Source organism: Scyliorhinus torazame, chromosome 14, assembly GCF_047496885.1.
Source record: "Scyliorhinus torazame isolate Kashiwa2021f chromosome 14, sScyTor2.1, whole genome shotgun sequence".
Lineage (NCBI taxonomy): Eukaryota > Metazoa > Chordata > Chondrichthyes > Carcharhiniformes > Scyliorhinidae > Scyliorhinus > Scyliorhinus torazame.
In genome coordinates, this window is record NC_092720.1 from 163,762,831 (window position 1) to 163,781,245 (window position 18,415).

The window sequence follows — 18,415 nt, forward strand, 5'->3', positions numbered from 1 at the left end:
TCTTCTGATCTGTCAAACACATCCGAGGCTACACATCCCACACTGATGTCAGTTTGAAAGCCTCCGAGGATGAAGAATGCTATTCCCACACTACAGATCTGTCAAACATTTACCAGGGGAACTGAGACAGCAGCTGCAATAAGTGAGGTTTTATTCACATGGGACAATGACAAGTTTAAATCCCCACCTGAGCTGCTGCTCAAAGTCACCTCCGTTTTCCCGGTCAGTTTCCCAAACTTCAGGACACTCCTGTTCCTGCAGAAATATTTGGATTGTCTGTGAGAGACGTCAATCAGAGAGCCCACCCACTCTGCCCATTCTCTCCTCTTCCTCTACCACAGCTGCTTCACTTCCTGTAGGGACTCCAAACCAAGTCAGGAGATGGTGAGTGAAGGAGCAGAATTTAGAAGAATTACATTGCACAATATCCACACTAATGTTCAGGCAGTCTGACTATCCTGTGGGCAGTCAGGTGTGGAAATGCCCCTTATGCTGTGTGACAAGATCCAGCTCAGAGACCTGTTTACTCGGTGCTTTGTGCGGAGCTGTGTGTTGGATATTGAGGGTGTTTATTGGAAGCATTTCCCTTCTGATTTACAGACTGAGTTTTGTTGATGGGTCATTATTGAATATGCGAAGGTGAGATGTAATTATCTGGGAGGGGCAGACACACATTTACTGAAATGTCTTTTAATGTCTTTTTTTAAAAAAAGATTTTACCTGAAGACCTCTACCTTTCCCAGAAGCTTGGACTTGGATTTAACAGTTTTGCCCAGTGCTGTGTCTGAGAGCTGAATTTGGGATGTGCAGTCTTTTTTAAAATACATTCAGAGTACCCAATTGTTTTTTTTTTCAATTAAAGGGCAATTTAGCCCGCAGACATGAGGTGAATGTGCAAACTCGACACGGACAGTAGCCCGGGGCCGTGTGAACCGGGGTCCTTGGTGCCATGATGCAGTAGTGCTAACCACTGTGCCACCATGCTGCCCCAGGGATCTGCAGTCTTAGTGTGTGCAGTGTATCTAATTTCCCAGGATAAACCCTTCAATCAGCTACACTGAAGCAATATTTTCCATTGCTTCCCAGCACTTACTGCCCAGTGTGTTTTCTTCAAATAATTTTGTAAACCAATGGAATAAATTTCAAAATCGCCATTGAATTAACATTTCTTCTGAGTTTTTTATATTAAACAGAAACTCAATGAATAAAACAAAGAACAAAGAAATGTACAGCACAGGAACAGGCCCTTCGGCCCTCCAAGCCCGTGCCGACCATGCTGCCCGACTAAACTACAATCTTCTACACTTCCTGGGTCCGTATCCCTCTATTCCCATCCTATTCATGTATTTGTCAAGATGCCCCTTAAATGCTTCCACCACCACCTCCGGTAGCGAGTTCCAGGCACCCACTACCCTCTGCGTAAAAAACTTGCCTCATACATCTACTCTAAACCTTGCCCCTCTCACCTTAAACCTATGCCCCCTAGTAATTGACCCCTCTACCCTGGGGAAAAGCCTCTGACTATCCACTCTGTCTATGCCCCTCATAATTTTGTAGACCTCTATCAGGTCTCCCCTCAACCTCCTTCGTTCCAGTGAGAACAAACCGAGTTTATTCAACCGCTCGTCATAGCTAATGCCCTCCATACCAGGCAACATTCTGGTAAATTTCTTCTGCACCCTCTCTAAAGCCTCCACATCCTTCTGGTAGTGTGGCAACCAGAATTGAACACTATACTCCAAGTGTGGCCTAACTAAGATTCTATACAACTGCAACATAACTTGCCAATTCTTATACTCAATGCCCCGGCCAATAAAGGCAAGCATGCCGTATGCCTTCTTGACTACCTTCTCCACCTGTGTTGCCCCTTTCAATGACCTGTGGACCTGTACTCCTAGATCTCTTTGACTTTCAATACTCTTGAGGGTTCTACCATTCACTGTATATTCCCTACCTGCATTAGACCTTCCAAAATGCATTACCTCACATTTGTCCGGATTAAACTCCATCTGCCATCTCTCCGCCCAAGTCTCTAAACAATCTAAATCCTGCTGTATCCTCTGACAGTCCTCATCGCTATCCGCAATTCCACCAACCTTTGTGTCATCTGCAAACTTACTAATCAGACCAGTTACATTTTCCTCCAAATCATTTATATATACTACAAAGAGCAAAGGTCCTAGCACTGATCCCTGTGGAACACCACTGGTCACAGCCCTCCAATTAGAAAAGCATCCTTCCATTGCTACTCTCTGCCTTCTATGACCTAGCCAGTTCTGTATCCACCTTGCCAGCTCACCCCTGATCCCGTGTGACTTCACCTTTTGTACTAGTCTACCATGAGGGACCTTGTCAAAGGCCTTACTGAAGTCCATATAGACAACATCCACTGCCCTACCTGCATCAATCATCTTAGTGACCTCCTCGAAAAACTCTATCAAGTTAGTGAGACACGACCTTCCCTTCACAAAACCGTGCTGCCTCTCACTAATACGTCCATTTGCTTCCAAATGGGAGTAGATCCTGTCTCGAAGAATTCTCTCCAGTAATTTCCCTACCACTGAAGTAAGGCTCACCGGCCTGTAGTTCCCAGGATTATCCTTGCTACCCTTCTTAAACAGAGGAACAACATTGGCTATTCTCCAGTCCTCCGGGACATCCCCTGAAGACAGTGAGGATCCAAAGATTTCTGTCAAGGCCTCAGCAATTTCCTCTCCAGCCTCCTTCAGTATTCTGGGGTAGATCCCATCAGGCCCTGGGGACTTATCTACCTTAATATTTTTTAAGACACCCAACACCTCGTCTTTTTGGATCTCAATGTGACCCAGGCTATCTACACCCCCTTCTCCAGACTCAACATCTACCAATTTCTTCTCTTTGGTGAATACTGATGCAAAGTATTCATTTAGTACCTCGCCCATTTCCTCTGGCTCCACACATAGATTCCCTTGCCTATCCTTCAGTGGGCCAACCCTTTCCCTGGCTACCCTCTTGCTTTTTATGTAAGTGTAAAAAGCCTTGGGATTTTCCTTAACCCTATTTGCCAATGACTTTTCTTGACCCCTTCTAGCCCTCCTGACTCCTTGCTTAAGTTCCTTCCTACTTTCCATATATTCCACGCAGGCTTCGTCTGTTCCCAGCCTTTTAGCCCTGACAAATGCCTCCTTTTTCTTTTTGACGAGGCCTACAATATCTCTCGTTATCCAAGGTTCCCGAAAATTGCCGTATTTATCCTTCTTCCTCACAGGAACATGCCGGTCCTGAATTCCTTTCAACTGACACTTGAAAGCCCCCCACATGTCAGATGTTGATTTGCCCTCAAACATCCGCCCCCAATCTATGTTCTTCAGTTCCCGCTTAATATTGTTATAATTAGCCTTCCCCCAATTTAGCACATTCATCCTAGGACCACTCTTATCCTTGTCCACCAGTACTTTAAAACTTACTGAATTGTGGTCACTGTTACCGAAATGCTCCCCTACTGAAACATCTACCACCTGGCCGGGCTCATTCCCCAATACCAGGTCCAGTACCGCCCCTTCCCTAGTTGGACTGTCTACATATTGTTTTAAGAAGCCCTCCTGGATGCTCCTTACAAACTCCGCCCCGTCTAAGCCCCTGGCACTAAGTGAGTCCCAGTCAATATTGGGGAAGTTGAAGTCTCCCATCACCACAACCCTGTTGTTTTTACTCTTTTCCAAAATCTGTCTACCTATCTGCTCTATCTACCGCTGGCTGTTGGGAGGCCTGTAGTAAACCCCCAACATTGTGACTGCACCCTTCCTATTCCTGATCTCTACCCATATAGCCTCACTGCCCTCTGAGGTGTCCTCCCGCAGTACAGCTGTGATATTCTCCCGAACCAGTAGTGCAACTCCGCCACCCCTTTTACATCCCCCTCTATCCCGCCTGAAACATCTAAATCCTGGAACATTTAGCTGCCAATCCTGCCCTTCCCTCAACCAGGTCTCTGTAATGGCAACAACATCATAGTTCCAAGTACTAATCCAAGCTCTAAGTTCATCTGCCTTACCCGTAATACTTCTTGCATTAAAACATATGCACTTCAGGCCACCAGACCCGCTGTGTTCAGCAACTTCTCCCTGTCTGCTCTGCCTCAGAGCCCCACTGTCCCTATTCCCTCGTTCTCCCTCAATGCTCTCACCTTCTGACCTATTGCTCCCATGCCCACCCCCCTGCCATACTAGTTTAAACCCTCCCGTGTGACACTAGCAAACCTCGCGGCCAGGATATTTATGCCTCTCCGGTTTAGATGCAACCCGTCCTTCTTATACAGGTCACACCTGCCCCGGAAGAGCTCCCAGTGGTCCAGATAACGGAAACCCTCCCTCCTACACCAGCTGTTTAGCCACGTGTTTAGCTGCTCTATCTTCCTATTTCTAGCCTCACTGGCACGTGGCACAGGGAGTAATCCCGAGATTACAACCCTCGAGGTCCTGTCTTTTAACTTTCTGCCTAGCTCCCTGAACTCCTGCTGCAGGACCTCATGCCCCTTCCTGCCTATGTCATTAGTACCAATATGTACAACGACCTCTGCCTGTTTGCCCTCCCCCTTCAGGATGCCCTCTACCCGTTCGGAGACATCCTGGACCCTGGCACCAGGGAGGCAACATACCATGCTGGAGTCTCTTTCACGTCCACAGAAGCGCCTATCTGTGCCCCTGACTATAGAGTTCCCTATTACTATTACTCTTCTGCGCTTTGACCCTCCCTTCTGAACATCAGAGCCAGCCGTGGTGCCACTGCTCTGGCTGCTGCTGTTTTCCCCTGATAGGCTATCCCCCCCGACAGTATCCAAAGGGGTATACCTGTTCGAGAGGGGGACAACCACAGGGGATTCCTGCACTGACTGCCTGCCCTTTCTGGTGGTCATCCATTTCTCTGCCTGCACCTTGGGTGTGACCACATTTACATAACTTGACAGAGTCTTCACCAGCACGACACAGCTTGTAGTGATTTGATAGCCTGTTTTACACTCCATCCGACTGTCTTTTCCATTGCTGTTATGGTGCCTGGGAAGATGGGGACTGGGCAGAGGAAAGAAAGTAGCCACAGTGTTTGTTACCTGATCACTATTTTTCTGCTGGAAAAAGAAGGTGTGTGACAGTCAAATGAGAAGAAAGAAAGGACTTGTATCTGATCCCCACACAGGGCAAAAGCAGACTCACTGTGGAACAGTATCTAACTGAGGAGTCAGCTCTTTCAGCAAAGGAGGAAAGAGAGTTTGAGGAAATCATGTTTCCTTTTCCTGTGTTACAGAGGATTGCATCATACTATACCAGAGAATACAGAGAGGATAGAAACCGCAGAGAGATCATGACCATCATCCAAGGAACAACTGCACAATTGTGGGAAGACATCAGTCCCCTCACATCATTGCTCAACATAGAGAAGATTGGAATTGAAACCATCATCTAGAAATCGGTCGGGTCAGAGAGCTTTGACATATCATCAGATCCAAAACTGGTCAGTGGTGTGGAACCTTTTATCAGAACCAGCCTTTCCGAAGGTTCGGCTGTGGGTGATCAGTCAGGGTGAGGCTGGGAAGAAGTGTGAGTGGGCTCCAAGTGTGGTGAGAGCGTCAATCATTCATTGAGTCTCATGAACCACTGACTCATTCCTACAGGTGAGAGACTGTTCTTGTGTGAAGAGGGCCCCACAGGCTCATGATATCTTTTAGGGTTACAATTACTGTTACCACAAGGGCAGCCACATGGAAGAGAAACGATTCAGGTGTGATATTTGTCATAAAGGATTTGTGACATCTACGATGCTCCTGAGACACCAGATGATTCACACAGGTGAGAAACCCTTCACTTGCGAGGTGTGTGACAAATCATTCTCGGTGTCATCGACCCTCCGCCAACACCTTCAAGTTCACACAGGTGAAAAGCCCTTCAAGTGTGAGGTGTGTGACAAATCATTCTCGGTGTTATCAAACCTCCGTCAGCACCAGCGCCTTCACACAGGTGAGAAACCATTTATGTGTGAGGTGTGTAACAAATCATTCTCATTGTTATCGTACCTCTGTAAACACCAACGCATTCATACAGGTGAGAAACCCTTCACGTGCGAGGTGTGTGACAAATCATTCACGTGGTTATCAATGCTCAGTGCACACAAACGTCTTCACACATGGGAGAAACCCTTCAGGTGTGATGTTTGTAAGATGACTTTTAACCATAATAACAACCTTCTGTCACACCAGAGGATTCACACAGGGGAGAAACTCTTCAGGTGCGAGGTGTGTGACAAATCATTCTCAAAGTTATCAAACCTCCACAGACACCAACGCGTTCACACAGGGGAGAGACCATTCACATGTGAGGTGTGTGACAAATCATTCTCACAGGCATCGACGCTCCGTAGACACCAATGCATTCACAAGGTGGAGAAACCGCTCCCAAGCAAGGTATGTGACAAATTATTCTTGGACTCATTGGCTTCTTGCGTACACTGACACATTCACATGTGCGGTACTTGACAAATTATTCCCTGAGTCACCTTTCCTCTGCGCATAGTTACACATTTACACAGGAGACAAACCATTCACATGTATGGTATGTAACAAATCATATAGAGGCTGGTTTAGCACATTGGGCTAAATAGCTGGCTTTTAAAGCAGACCAAGGCAGGCCAGCAGCATGGTTCAATTCCTGTACCAGCCTCCCCGAACAGGCACCGGAATGTGGCGACTAGGGGCTTTTCACAGTAACTTCATTGAAGCCTACTTGTGACAATAAGCGATTTTCATTTTTTCAAATCATTCTCAGACCTCTGTGCACGCTGGTGACAAACCATTCACATTGACGTGTGTGAGAAATCAGACCTCGACAGATGCTAGCTCATTCACACTGTGGCTCACCTTCCCTTGCACGGAGTTATCTGTGTTGTTTACCCTCCAGACAGGGCTTCCAAAGCACTGTCTGTCTCAGCAGCGTCTGTCTCCAACCTCTCCCACCATCAGTCCAATTGTTTCAAAAAGATCAATTTAACGTTTGACCAGATTGCAAAACATCACCAAAAGACGTATGTATCGAAGCTGCTGCTAATGCACACGTTTACCTAGTGATGGACAAGAGGGCAATATCTGAAGAGTAAATATATATGTGTAAATTTTTGAAACTTCAAGTCATAGTTTTTGGTCTGAAAGTGGCATGAGGTTATGTGGGAGTGGAGTGCCTCTCTACAGATCCTGCTTGTCTGGCTCTCCAGTGCCAATTGCGACGAATCACACGCCAGCGTTCATTGGAATTTCAATAGTTCAACGTGACCCCTGTGCTAGCCCATTAGGATGTCCTGAATCGTTCCGTTCCGGCGCCACTTTGAGGGCCGTAAACCCAACGCGATTCAGTCCCGGCGTCAGCACTTAGTCTTTGAAACGGAGAATCCGACCCCACAAGCTTTTTAAACTAATTTAATTTATTTTTAAGAATATATATTTTTATTAAATTTTTTAATATTTTAACATTTCTACAAAGAATAAACACAAACCTAACACAAACTCTTACCTCCCCCCTTGACATCAACCAGATCCCCAAATAAACCCCATTTCTTCTGGAACCCCTCATCTGCTCCACTCAGAGCAAATTTCACCTTCTCCAAGTGTAGCAACGCCATTAGATCCCCCAGCCACACCTAGGCACAGGGGGGAGAAGCTGATCTCCACCCCAACAGGAGCCTGTGAGCGATCAACAACGCAAAGGCTAAGACATCTGCCCCCATACCCGTCTGCACTCCGGCAAGTCTGACACCTTGTTTATGGCCTCCAGGAGCCCGGCTCCAATTCCACGTGTAGGACCTCTGACTTGGTACTGAAAAACGACCCCCAAACTTTCTCCAACTTTGGGCAATACCAGAACATATGAACATGATTAGCTGGTCCCCTCCCACCGCTCTCAGCTATCCTCCACCCTCTCAAGCCGGCTCATCCTCGTCGTAGTTAAGTGCGCCCTGTCCACCACATTTAATTGAGTCAACCCCAGCCTCAAGCAGAAGGTTGAGGACTTAGCCCTCCGCAGCACCTCGCACCATACTCTCTCCTCAATGCCACTTGGCCTTGGCCTCTCCCCACTTGGTCTTAATCCCATGGACACCTTATCCTCCTCCATAGTCCTACCGTAAATCGGCAAAACGTCCCACCCTGCAGCCCCGTCACTGACAGCACTTCCTCCATCAACGAAGAGGACAGTGCCACCGGAAGGTTTGGGAAGACCTTTCTTGCAAATTTCTGCACCTGCATGTATTTGAAGCCCTCATACTGGAGCCCAAACTTCATCCCCAACTCCTCTAAGCTTGCAAACAGCCCCTCCAAAAACAAATCCCTCATCTCCTTCAACCCTCTCTCTTCCCATCCCCGGAACCTCATCCATCTTCCCTGGCTCAAAGCCAAGGTTCCCTCTTATCAGCATCACCCCTCAGCCTGCCCTCAACTTAAAGTGCTGCCGGAATTGCCTCCAAATCTTCAGAATCGCCTCCAAATCTACCACCACAGGACTACCCAAGTACTTCCATGTGTCTGAGTGGGTTTCCTCTGGGTTCTCTGGTTTCCTCCCACAAGTCCCGAAAGACGTGCTGTTAGGTAATTTGGACATTCTGAATTCTCCCTCTCAACAGGTGCTGTAGTGTGGTGACCAGGGGCTTTTCACAGTAACTTCATTGCAGTGTTAATATGAGCCTACTTGTGACAATAAAGATTATTAGGCCCAATCCCAAATTTCTCTAGCACTGCAAACAGATAGCTCTACTCCATGCCTTCTCTGCATCTAATGCCACCACCACCTCCAACTCCCTTCCTTCTGCCTTGAAGGTACCATGTTCAGCAGTCATCGTACATTCAACGACAGCTGCCTGCCCTTAAATGAAAATGAAAATCGCTTATTGTCACGAGTAGGCTTCAATTAAGTTACTGTGAAAAGCCCCTAGTCGCTACATTCCGGCGCCTGTTCGGGGAGGCTGGTACGGGAACCCGGTCTGATCCTCCCTCACCACCTTCGGAAGACATTCTTCCAAACTCAGCGCCGACACCTTCGCAAATATCTTAGCACCCAGGTTCAGTAGAGAAATTATCCTGTACGACCCACACTCTACCGGATCAGCGGTATCAACATATCCTTAAAAAATGTTAAATTCCACCGGGAACCCGTCCAGCCCCGACTGCATCTTTCCTTTTGCTGCCCGCACATCTTCCACCCCCATTGGTTCCTTCAGTCCCTCCCTCTTCTCCTCCCCCTGTGGGCACTCCAGTCACTCTACGTACTCCCTCTTATCCGATTTCTCCTCCAGCAGCTCCGACTTCTATAACCCCCTATAAAAGTTTTCAAACACCTTATTCACCTGCTCCGATGCCACTACTATCTCGCTCGTCCCATCTCTAATCTGCACAATCTCCCTCGCTGCCGCCTACCAATGGAGCTGGCCCGCCAGCAATCGATGGCTTTCTCTCCATACTCATAAATGGTCCCCCTCACTCGCCTGAGCCGCAGGGCCGCCCTCCCCGAGGATAGAAGCCCAAACTTCGCCTGCAACTCCTTCCTCCTCACAAAGTGCCAGCTCCAGATCCTCCGCATATCTCCCATCTACCTCCAACCTCCAAAATCTCCACTATCAGCTGCTACCCCTCCTCCCGTGCCTCCCTTTCTACTTTTGCCTCGTATGAAATTACCTCGCTGCTCACTACCGCCTACAATGCCTCTCAGACCGCAGACGCGAAACCTCGCCATTCTGGTTAAACCCCAAATACTCCTCAATCACCTCCCCATTTTAGTACAAAAATTCGGGTCTGCCGTCAAACCCACATCTAGCCTCCGTGGGCTGGACCCTTTTCCACATACATCCAATACGCAGCATGGTCCGCTATCACGATTGCTGAATACTCTGCCTTCCTCCCTCACCCCAGCTTGCAGCGCCTTCCCTACCACAAAAACGTTGACCCTCGAGTATATCTTATACACTGATGAGAAAAATCAGTACTCCCTATCTCGTGGATAGAAAAACCCATACACCCCATCCATCTCTTTCATAAATCCTGCCAGCACCTATGCCCCCCCCCCCCAAACCCACCCCACCCCGCTCCACCGAAGGTCCCAGTATCAACTGGTGAGTATCCAAATCCAGAATGGCAGCCAACACGTTCTTTACAAACCCAGTATCGTCCCAGTTTGGGACGTATACACTACCCAGCACCACCAGCCTCCCTTCCAACTCACCCATTACTATAATGTACCCGGCCCCCTGGTCCGCCGCCACCTTCTCCTTCTGGAACCCGATTTGTTTGCTCACCAGTATCGTCACTCCCCGGACCCTTCTGTTGAAGACCGAATGAAACACCTGGCCCTTCACCCTCAGATGGGTCTCCTGTAACAGCACCAGGTCCACTTTCAGCCCTCCAAGTACGAGAAAACTTGTGCTCTCTTCACCAGTCCCCTCAACCCTCACACGTTTCACGTCACCACTCTGACCGGGGGTCTCTCACTGCCCCCTCAAACCCCTGCTCTTCCTAAGAGACATGACCATTCCCCCCAGGCCCCGCCTAGATGGCGAGAATCAACCCGAGCCCTTGTCAGTCAGCCACCTACCGCTCCCCCTTCCCAGAATCCTCCCAACCACTTCCTCTTGAAAACATCTCACCCAGCATTGTCCCCATCCCCCCACCATTCACACCTTCCAGGCCTATCGGAACCTGTCCATACAGGTTCTAACACCCGCGGACCCTCCCTCCACCTCACTCCCGTTCACTAGCCAACATTGCATTTGCTAGCGTGGCTGCCCCTGCCAGAGCCCACTCCCCCACATCAAAAAAACAAACCAACTCCAAAGCCCCTCACACCCAACCCCTCCAAACATCCAACACCCTACAACATAACATGCTCCCAAACCCAACAAACCTCAAATCCCAACCATCACCCCCAAAGCGCCCAGCCCAAACACCTCTTACACAAAACAATGAAAGATAAACAGCCACAAAGGGAAAGGAAATCATAAAGAAAAAACCAGAACACAAACCGTCAAAGTCCAAACTCAGTCCAGTCCCAGGCTTTCTGCCTTCACAAACGCCACTGCCTTAACGCAACCAAAGGCTGCCCGACTCCTCGCTAGCTCCATCCTAAGATCCTGGTATATACGTATACTGTTACCGTCCCACTTCAGTTTCGCCTTTACCTAATAATTGTGAAAGCAGACGATCACAGCTCTTGGCGGCTCATTCCTTTTTGGTTTCCACCGGAGTGACCGGTGGGCCCTGTCCAATTTGTAATGGGAGGGGTCCTCCCCCGTCAGCTTCGCGAACATCTCAGCAAAGTACTCTGCAGGCTTCTGGCCCCTCAGACACGCATGATCCTCAAGTTCTGCCTTTGTGACCGTTTCTCCAGATCCTCTACTTTGGCTCTCTGCCCTCTGCAATTCCTTACCGATCGAATGAACTGGTCGTTGTGCTGCGTCCTCCTCCACCCCCTTCATCTTCTCTCCTTGCTCCCGCATTGCCGTCAAAGTCTTTGCCAATGCTTCATTCATTGGGGCAAGGGTCTCATCCACCCACTCTCACCATCTCTGTCCGATGCTTGTCAATGTGCTTTGAAAACAGCCGCTCAAACTCCCAGCCATCACTTCAGCCATCTATTCCACTGTGATGGGCGCGGCCCCACCAGCGAGCTCTTCCCCGCCATCTTTAACTCCCACTGAACTCCTCACCATGTCTGACGGTGGACTTTCACTCGCTCACTCCCTTTTTCCCTTGGTTCTTTCTTCCAGTTTTTGATATCCTTGAAATACTTCAGATCTTCCACTTCTCACATAAAAATGTTTCCAGAAACACCGAAAGAGCCTAAAAATGACGACTTTGGCAGAAGCCACCAAACATGCGACCTCAACCTACATTCACAACCGGGAGTCCCTTCAACTAATTTTGTGAGGTGTTGTAAAATACTGTTAACTTGGAGATGGCTCTGACTTTGTCATAAGATTGATCTCTAATCAGAAGTCTCCCTGGGTGCAGGCTGAAAACCAGCTCCAGCACTCAGAAAATGTGTCACAAGACAGCACAGCAAAGTCAGGACCATGATTTATTTTTCAATTCTCCCTTTAGGTAAAGCAACCCTTTGCATGCAAAGTATGTGACAAATCATTCTCACAGTCATCGACCCTCTATGCACACCAACGCGTTCACACAGGAGAAAAGCCGTTCAGGTGCGAGGTGTGCGACAAATCGTTCTCAGTGTCATCGAACCTCCACAGACACAAACGCATTCACACGGGGAAGAAGCCCTTCTCATGCAAGGTATGTGACAACTTATTCTCGGATTCATTGGCTTCTTTCGTGCACTGTCATATTCACACATACAGTATGTGACAAATTATTCCGCGTTACCTTCCTACTGTGCAGGCAACACATTCACACAGGAGACAAACATTCACATGTATGAATTGTAACAAATCATTGTCGGAACATCGGCTCTCTGTGCTCACTGCTGAGAAACCATTTGTATCTCATGGTCATCAGACCTCCACAGACACCAGAACATTCACACTGCAGCACTGCATCCCTTACACTGAGAGTTGTCTGTGTTGTTTACCCCCAGTGCTCACACAGAGGAGCTGTCCTTCCAAAGCACTGTCTGTCTCAGCAGTGTCTGTCTCTAACCTCTCCCAACATCAGTCCAATTGTGTCAAGAAGGCCAGTTTATCTTTGACCAGGTGACCAAACATCACCAAAAGATATCAATCTGCATAGAAGCTACTGCGTATGCACAAGTTTCCCTGTTATAGAAAAGAGGGCAACATCTGAATATTAAATATATATATGTTAATTTTTGAATTTTAAGTCATAGTTTTTGAGTTGAAAATACTGAAAGATCACATGTTGCTTCAGTAATTTTATGAGATGGGTCTAACTTTGTCATAAGATTGATTTCTAATCAGACGTTCCCCTGGGTACAGGCTGAAAACTGTCTCCAATACTCGGAAAATGTGTCACAAGACAGCACAGCAAAGTTTGGACCATGGTACATTTATAATTTTCATTTCTTTCTTCAGGTAAAGCTGGCCCGTAAAACCCAGGAGCATTCGTTGACTGGAGGGCAGGTTCCATACATCAAGGAGCTGATGGAGCAGGAGGGGTTCACGAGAAAGCTGTTTGGCCTCTCCAACCCCACAATATCAAATATGGGGATGAGTGAAGGTGATGACAGCAGCTGAGTGTTTAAACCATACAGTCAGAACAATTAAAAGATTTGTTATTGGAGTGAACACAAAGGTATGTCACAATAATTGATGTGACAAAAGATAATAATTGTGATTTTCTTCCTCTGACAGATACACGGGTGTCCATGGACACATCAGATGGTGATGGAGGAGAGTCGGCAGCAGCGTCCGAGATTCCTGAAAGGGCTGATGAGGAAGGGACGGAGGTGAATACCTCACAGCAATGTGGCATGGCAGCTGCAGTTGAGGAGGGAGAGGAGTGTCAGGAGGATAAGATGTCTGATTTGGAGGGTAGTGTTGGTGAGTTCAAGTTAAATATTGTGACTTGTGTGAAGGAGGAACCCGGTGATCTGGCTGCTGTGGCGGAGGCAGGATGCTCAGAACCTTCTGGAGGTGAGGAACCTGTGGCTTTGGGAGCAAAAGCTCCATCTTCTCCACGAGCACACAGACAACATCAGGCCTATGGTGCTAGTGAAGAAAACAAAGATGATCTGAAACCTCTTGAGCACTTTTATCAAGAACAGGTTCAAAGTACAGAGAGTTACCAGGCCACTTGTACCTTGTTTCAGAAAACTTTGACCGAATTTAAGACAGATGTTAGCCAGAATCTGCAAAGAAACAATGAGATTCTTCAACATCATCGACAAAGAAAAATTGAGATTCTTCAGCATCATCTACAAAGAAACAGTGATATTCTTCAACAGCAGAATGAAATTCTTTGTCAGCTTCTGCAAAGAAGCAATGAAACTTTGAATGAAATGAGGCAGATTCTGTCTCAGATTGTTACGCCTGCACCTTCTGACCAGCAGCAGCCCAGTGCAGAGACAACTGCTAATGGACCCGCCTCTGGTACAGGAGAGGCCATCTCCTGGGAACGGGGGAGACACAGATGGAATTAGGGTCCCTCCTCCAACACTGCCAACTCTACCTCATTCTCCATCCTCCTTTTTCATCACGAGGGATATTTTTTCTCTTTTCAGTCTGTATGTTTGCCACTACAAAGAGCCCCCGCATCGTGAGGAAAAGGGTTGAATCCGGAAATTCCGCTCCCTGATCACAGCACTTCCCATTTTCTTGAGATCAAGAAAGTGCCAGGTTGTAGTTTCCACATTTCACAGAGGCAGTTGTGCATAGACATCAGCGACTGCCTCTGTGTGTTAGGAAATGAAAGGTAGTTTTAAGGGATTTATATTCATATGGGTAAACATTAGAAATCACAAACTGTCAACCAGAAGTGCTGAAATTGCAAAGTGATCTTCTGAGTCAATGACCAAAAGCACTGATTTTAAAATGATGTTTGGTGATACTACACAAGTAGTCGTAGTTGGTGGAAAGGAAAGTGAACAATTTGCAAAAGACCAATCAAAATCTACTGGGAAATGGACGGAGATAATTCAGAAATCGTGAAAAAAAGTTTAAGGATTAGAATGAATTATGAAACTTCAGATAGAGGAAGTGATTGACATTGTTCAAATGCAATTGAAAATAACTCGTTTGAAACAGGACTGGGAGGAACAAGATCACAAACATTTAAAGAACAAACAAAGCAAGATTATGATATTATCTTGAGTGAGCCTAAGAACAGTTTAATAATATTCTCAAAACAGCTGAAAGAGATTTTGATAAGAGAGAAATGAGATGTTGATGCACAAAAATTATATTTTGACTGTGTTAAATCGAAATGCAAGTTTACTACATGTGAATTTAGAAATAGGGCTTGAGAGTGGAACCATAGCTACAAGAAACCAAAAGGAGAACTGCTTGGTAGACGTAGAAGAAAAAGAAACACAAGACTTAAGGATTATAATGTTACAATTTTGAGATGTTATTAAAGTTATTGGGCCAGATTCTCCGTTTCTGAGGCTAAGTGAGGAGGATATGTGGCGTTTTACCTGGAAAAAAAATCGGCGCCGACCGTGCACCGATCCTGCTCCAGATAAATAAACGGCCGGCGAATTGCCGGGTCCGTGGCCGCACATGCGCACAGTGACGACCTGCAGCGGTCGTGCCGTAAAACATGGCGCCAGCCATTTGCGGACCCGACGTGCCAGATAGTTCCCTCCTAGCCACCTCCCACCAGACCCCCCAGCCCTCGCAGAAGACCCCCCGGCCAGCAGCACGACTCCTGCCCGATAGTGGCAGCGCTGGATACAGTCCGCAGCCGCCACGCCGGGTTCCCGAACAGCTGAGCCCACACGTCAATCGAGCAGTTGGGAACTTGCCCATCGGGGGGAGGGCCTTTAGATGATGCGCTGAGGCCGTCTCAACGGCGCGCGCCGCTTGCCACAATGATGTCGTTTTGGAGGCGGCGGAGCATACGAAACTTGCGTCGAACAGGCGCCGTCCCCGATTTTGGAGTCAAAAGGGATTCTGCGCCCGTTCGCCGATTACGAAATCAGCATCGGGGAATGGTGAATCCCACCCATTGTCTTTGTTTTGGTTAAATAATTGTAATTATAATTATGACGTGTACATGTGAACTTAGGAAACTACTTGTTTGATGTAATAAATTATGTGGTTAAATATTTGTAATACGTTTGGGTAACGTGGATATAACGGCAGCGTAATTTGTTTCTTTCAAAGGGAGAGATGTTAGGAAAGTGAGAGAGTTTTAAGGGATTTATATTTGTGTGGGCAACATTAGAAATAAGGGGCTGGATTCTCTGAAAATGAGACTAGGTCCCCACGCTGTACTCCTGAAATTTCTGCAAAAAAGGTCAACAAATTCTGAGCCCTGCAGGGGCCTAGCAGGGACCCGGAGTGAATCTCGCAGCTTTTGCTGCAGATATGGGTCCCCGCACTTCCGGGCCAGAGGCACAGCGGTGACCTCCAGCGGCCGCGCTGTGCTCCATGGTGGACTCGGACCGCAGATCCAGATCGAAGAAAGAGACCCTCCGATCGGCCGCGCACTTGAGCCTCAACCCCCGCACATTTAATCCCCGGCGCCTATAAAGCCCCCCATTGTCTCCGATCTGTCCGCCCCCAACCAGGGCGGCCGCGAACTAAGTCGGCAGGTCGGGGGCGGAGGATTTCTGAGCAGGCATCTGGCAATGGGCTCCCGGTGGCACGGCGTACTCGATGGTGATGCCGATTTTCGGGGCCCGGAGAATCGCCGGGCCTGATTACGGCGTCAAACTGGAATCTCCGCCCCGGCGCCGGCCGCGATTACGGCGTCGGGCTTTGGAGAATCCAGCCGAAGGACAAGTTTTAGGTGGTTTTAATTTAATGTTTCTGTGCCTGGAGAGAGACATAGTCATAATTCATGCTGGATAAAGGTGTTGATATGTATGATAGTTGGCTTTTATTGTGTCTCTCAGCTTTGCTCGAAGAAAAAACACGCAATGGAGTAATGGTTAAGACAGCCAATGCCAGAAATCTAATCAGCAGCTAGTTAAGGAAACTAGAAAAATGAAGAAAAGTATCCATGTGGTCTGAAGTTAAAGGACCAAAGAGGGATGGAGAGCATTTCAAGTCACAGAATTGAGGGAATCAGATGAGAGTGCTCGAGAAAGGTTTCTAAAGTAAATATCAAGTTTAGAATGTCTTAACTACCATCTGGGAAACAAATATTAAAGAAATTGGAAAGGAATTACTGGCTGGAAATCAGAATTTGTCTAACAGTGGAAGACAGTTACAGCGAAGAAATCCTAAAGGAGTTGGTACAAAATCCTGGAATGGACTCAATGTTAAAAGTGGAGCAGAAGCTTTGTGGAAAAGTGTCATTTGTAAAATCTGCAAAGGATTCCAGAACGCAAAATGCTAAGCGAAAGTGTTACTCCGAGAGAAAGTTTGAAAGCGTATTTTGGGAGTTGTCATATGACAATCATCTGGGGGTAGCCTGAGGAGAAAGTCGCAGGCACTAAACCTTGTGTGTTAATGAGACCATTGTGGCTTCAAACATACCTTGTCATCCGTATGACCTTAAAACCTGTGTGTGATTGCTAAGCTAAAAGAGTAAAAGAGGATTGTATTATAATCAGTTTTTCATGTTTAATAAACTTTTTTTCTTGTTGTTAAGACTAATGTGCTGTCCTGTGACTCATTTCCCCACTTTTAATTTTTAAAATGTAAAAGTTATTTTCTTTTGACCAAGGGTTTCATTCTGGGGCCTTCCTGTCCAGTTGTAATGTAGTTTGTAATGTAGTTTCGGGGTGAGAGGTGTCTGAAACCCAACATGTGCAGATCTGACTCATTTGGAGATGGTCTGAATTCCATGGATTCATTTGGATTGATAGGATGCCCTTGTGGAGAGGAAAGTTACCCTTTTGGTTATGGTCCCCAGGTATCTTTATGGCGCCTGAGTAGCCCATTGGGAAAAGTTAGATGTCCTTTGAGATGATTAAAAGTAGGCAATGAATGTGTGCGGAAAGTGTACAAATCCATGAGAACTGAGAGCTCGTTAAAACTCAAAAACAGTTGCCAAAACTATCAAGATAAACAATCAACTGTCAAGCTCAGAAGGCATTTAAAACTCCTGTCTTTAATTCTTGGAAGAAACTGTTTGGAGTGTTAAAATTATTTAGTGGCATTCTCTGGTCACCGACTCCAAAATCGCATTCAGCGATCGGCCGGAGAATCCCCGTTTCCGATGAAATGGGGGCCGATGAAATGGGGGGCGGCGCCACTTTCGCGATGCGCCGCACCTTGCAAAGCAGTGTACTCTAGGAGTATGCCGCACACCCTGTCAACGGCCTCAGGACGTTGCCTGAGGCCCATTTCCAATCGGCCGAGTTCCCGATGGCATTGGTCGCATGTGTTATCATTTGTCGGTAACTCGGCGTGACGGCTGCAGACTCAGTCCAGTGCCACCACAGTCAGGGGAGAGCTGATCCGTGGGCAGGGGGGACTTTGGCATGGGACTGGGGGCACTGTTGTGGGTTGATCTGGAGCTCGCACGCTGGCCAAATGGGAGACACTATTTTGCAGGCCGGGTCCGCTCACGGCCGGCCCCATGTTGCACACCCCGGCCATTGCAGGCCGCTGCCGTGCGCGTCCACGGACCTGGCAATTCTCCGGGCCATATCGGCAGCTAGAGCGGGTGCTCTATGCTGCCTTGCTACTAGCTCCCAGCCAAACGGAGGATCGGTGACCGTTTTGCGCCGAATCTTAGGTCGTAAAACGCCACCGTTCCCACGCCGGTGTCAGGACATAGCCTGAAAATCAGAGATTACAGTCCATTCTCTTTCATTGTGTCTGT

The 18,415-nt window shown here is 47.5% G+C and overlaps 1 protein-coding gene across 2 annotated transcripts; it reads left to right on the forward strand.

The window, feature by feature from the left end:
- Nucleotides 1-251: 251 nt before the first annotated feature.
- LOC140389197 (uncharacterized) lies at nt 252-17,241 on the forward strand. 2 transcript variants are annotated; one of them, XM_072473365.1, is made up of 5 exons: nt 252-384; nt 5,281-6,433; nt 12,104-12,295; nt 13,051-13,195; nt 13,330-17,241. In XM_072473365.1, exons 2-5 carry the CDS (start codon nt 5,735-5,737, stop codon nt 14,115-14,117), a joined length of 1,824 nt encoding a protein of 607 aa, XP_072329466.1. In that variant the 5' UTR covers nt 252-384; nt 5,281-5,734; the 3' UTR covers nt 14,118-17,241. The 2 variants fall into 2 exon arrangements, with proteins under 2 accessions (XP_072329466.1, XP_072329467.1); XM_072473366.1 differs by lacking the exon at nt 252-384 and adding an exon at nt 393-639.
- The last annotated feature ends 1,174 nt before the right edge of the window (nt 17,242-18,415 follow it).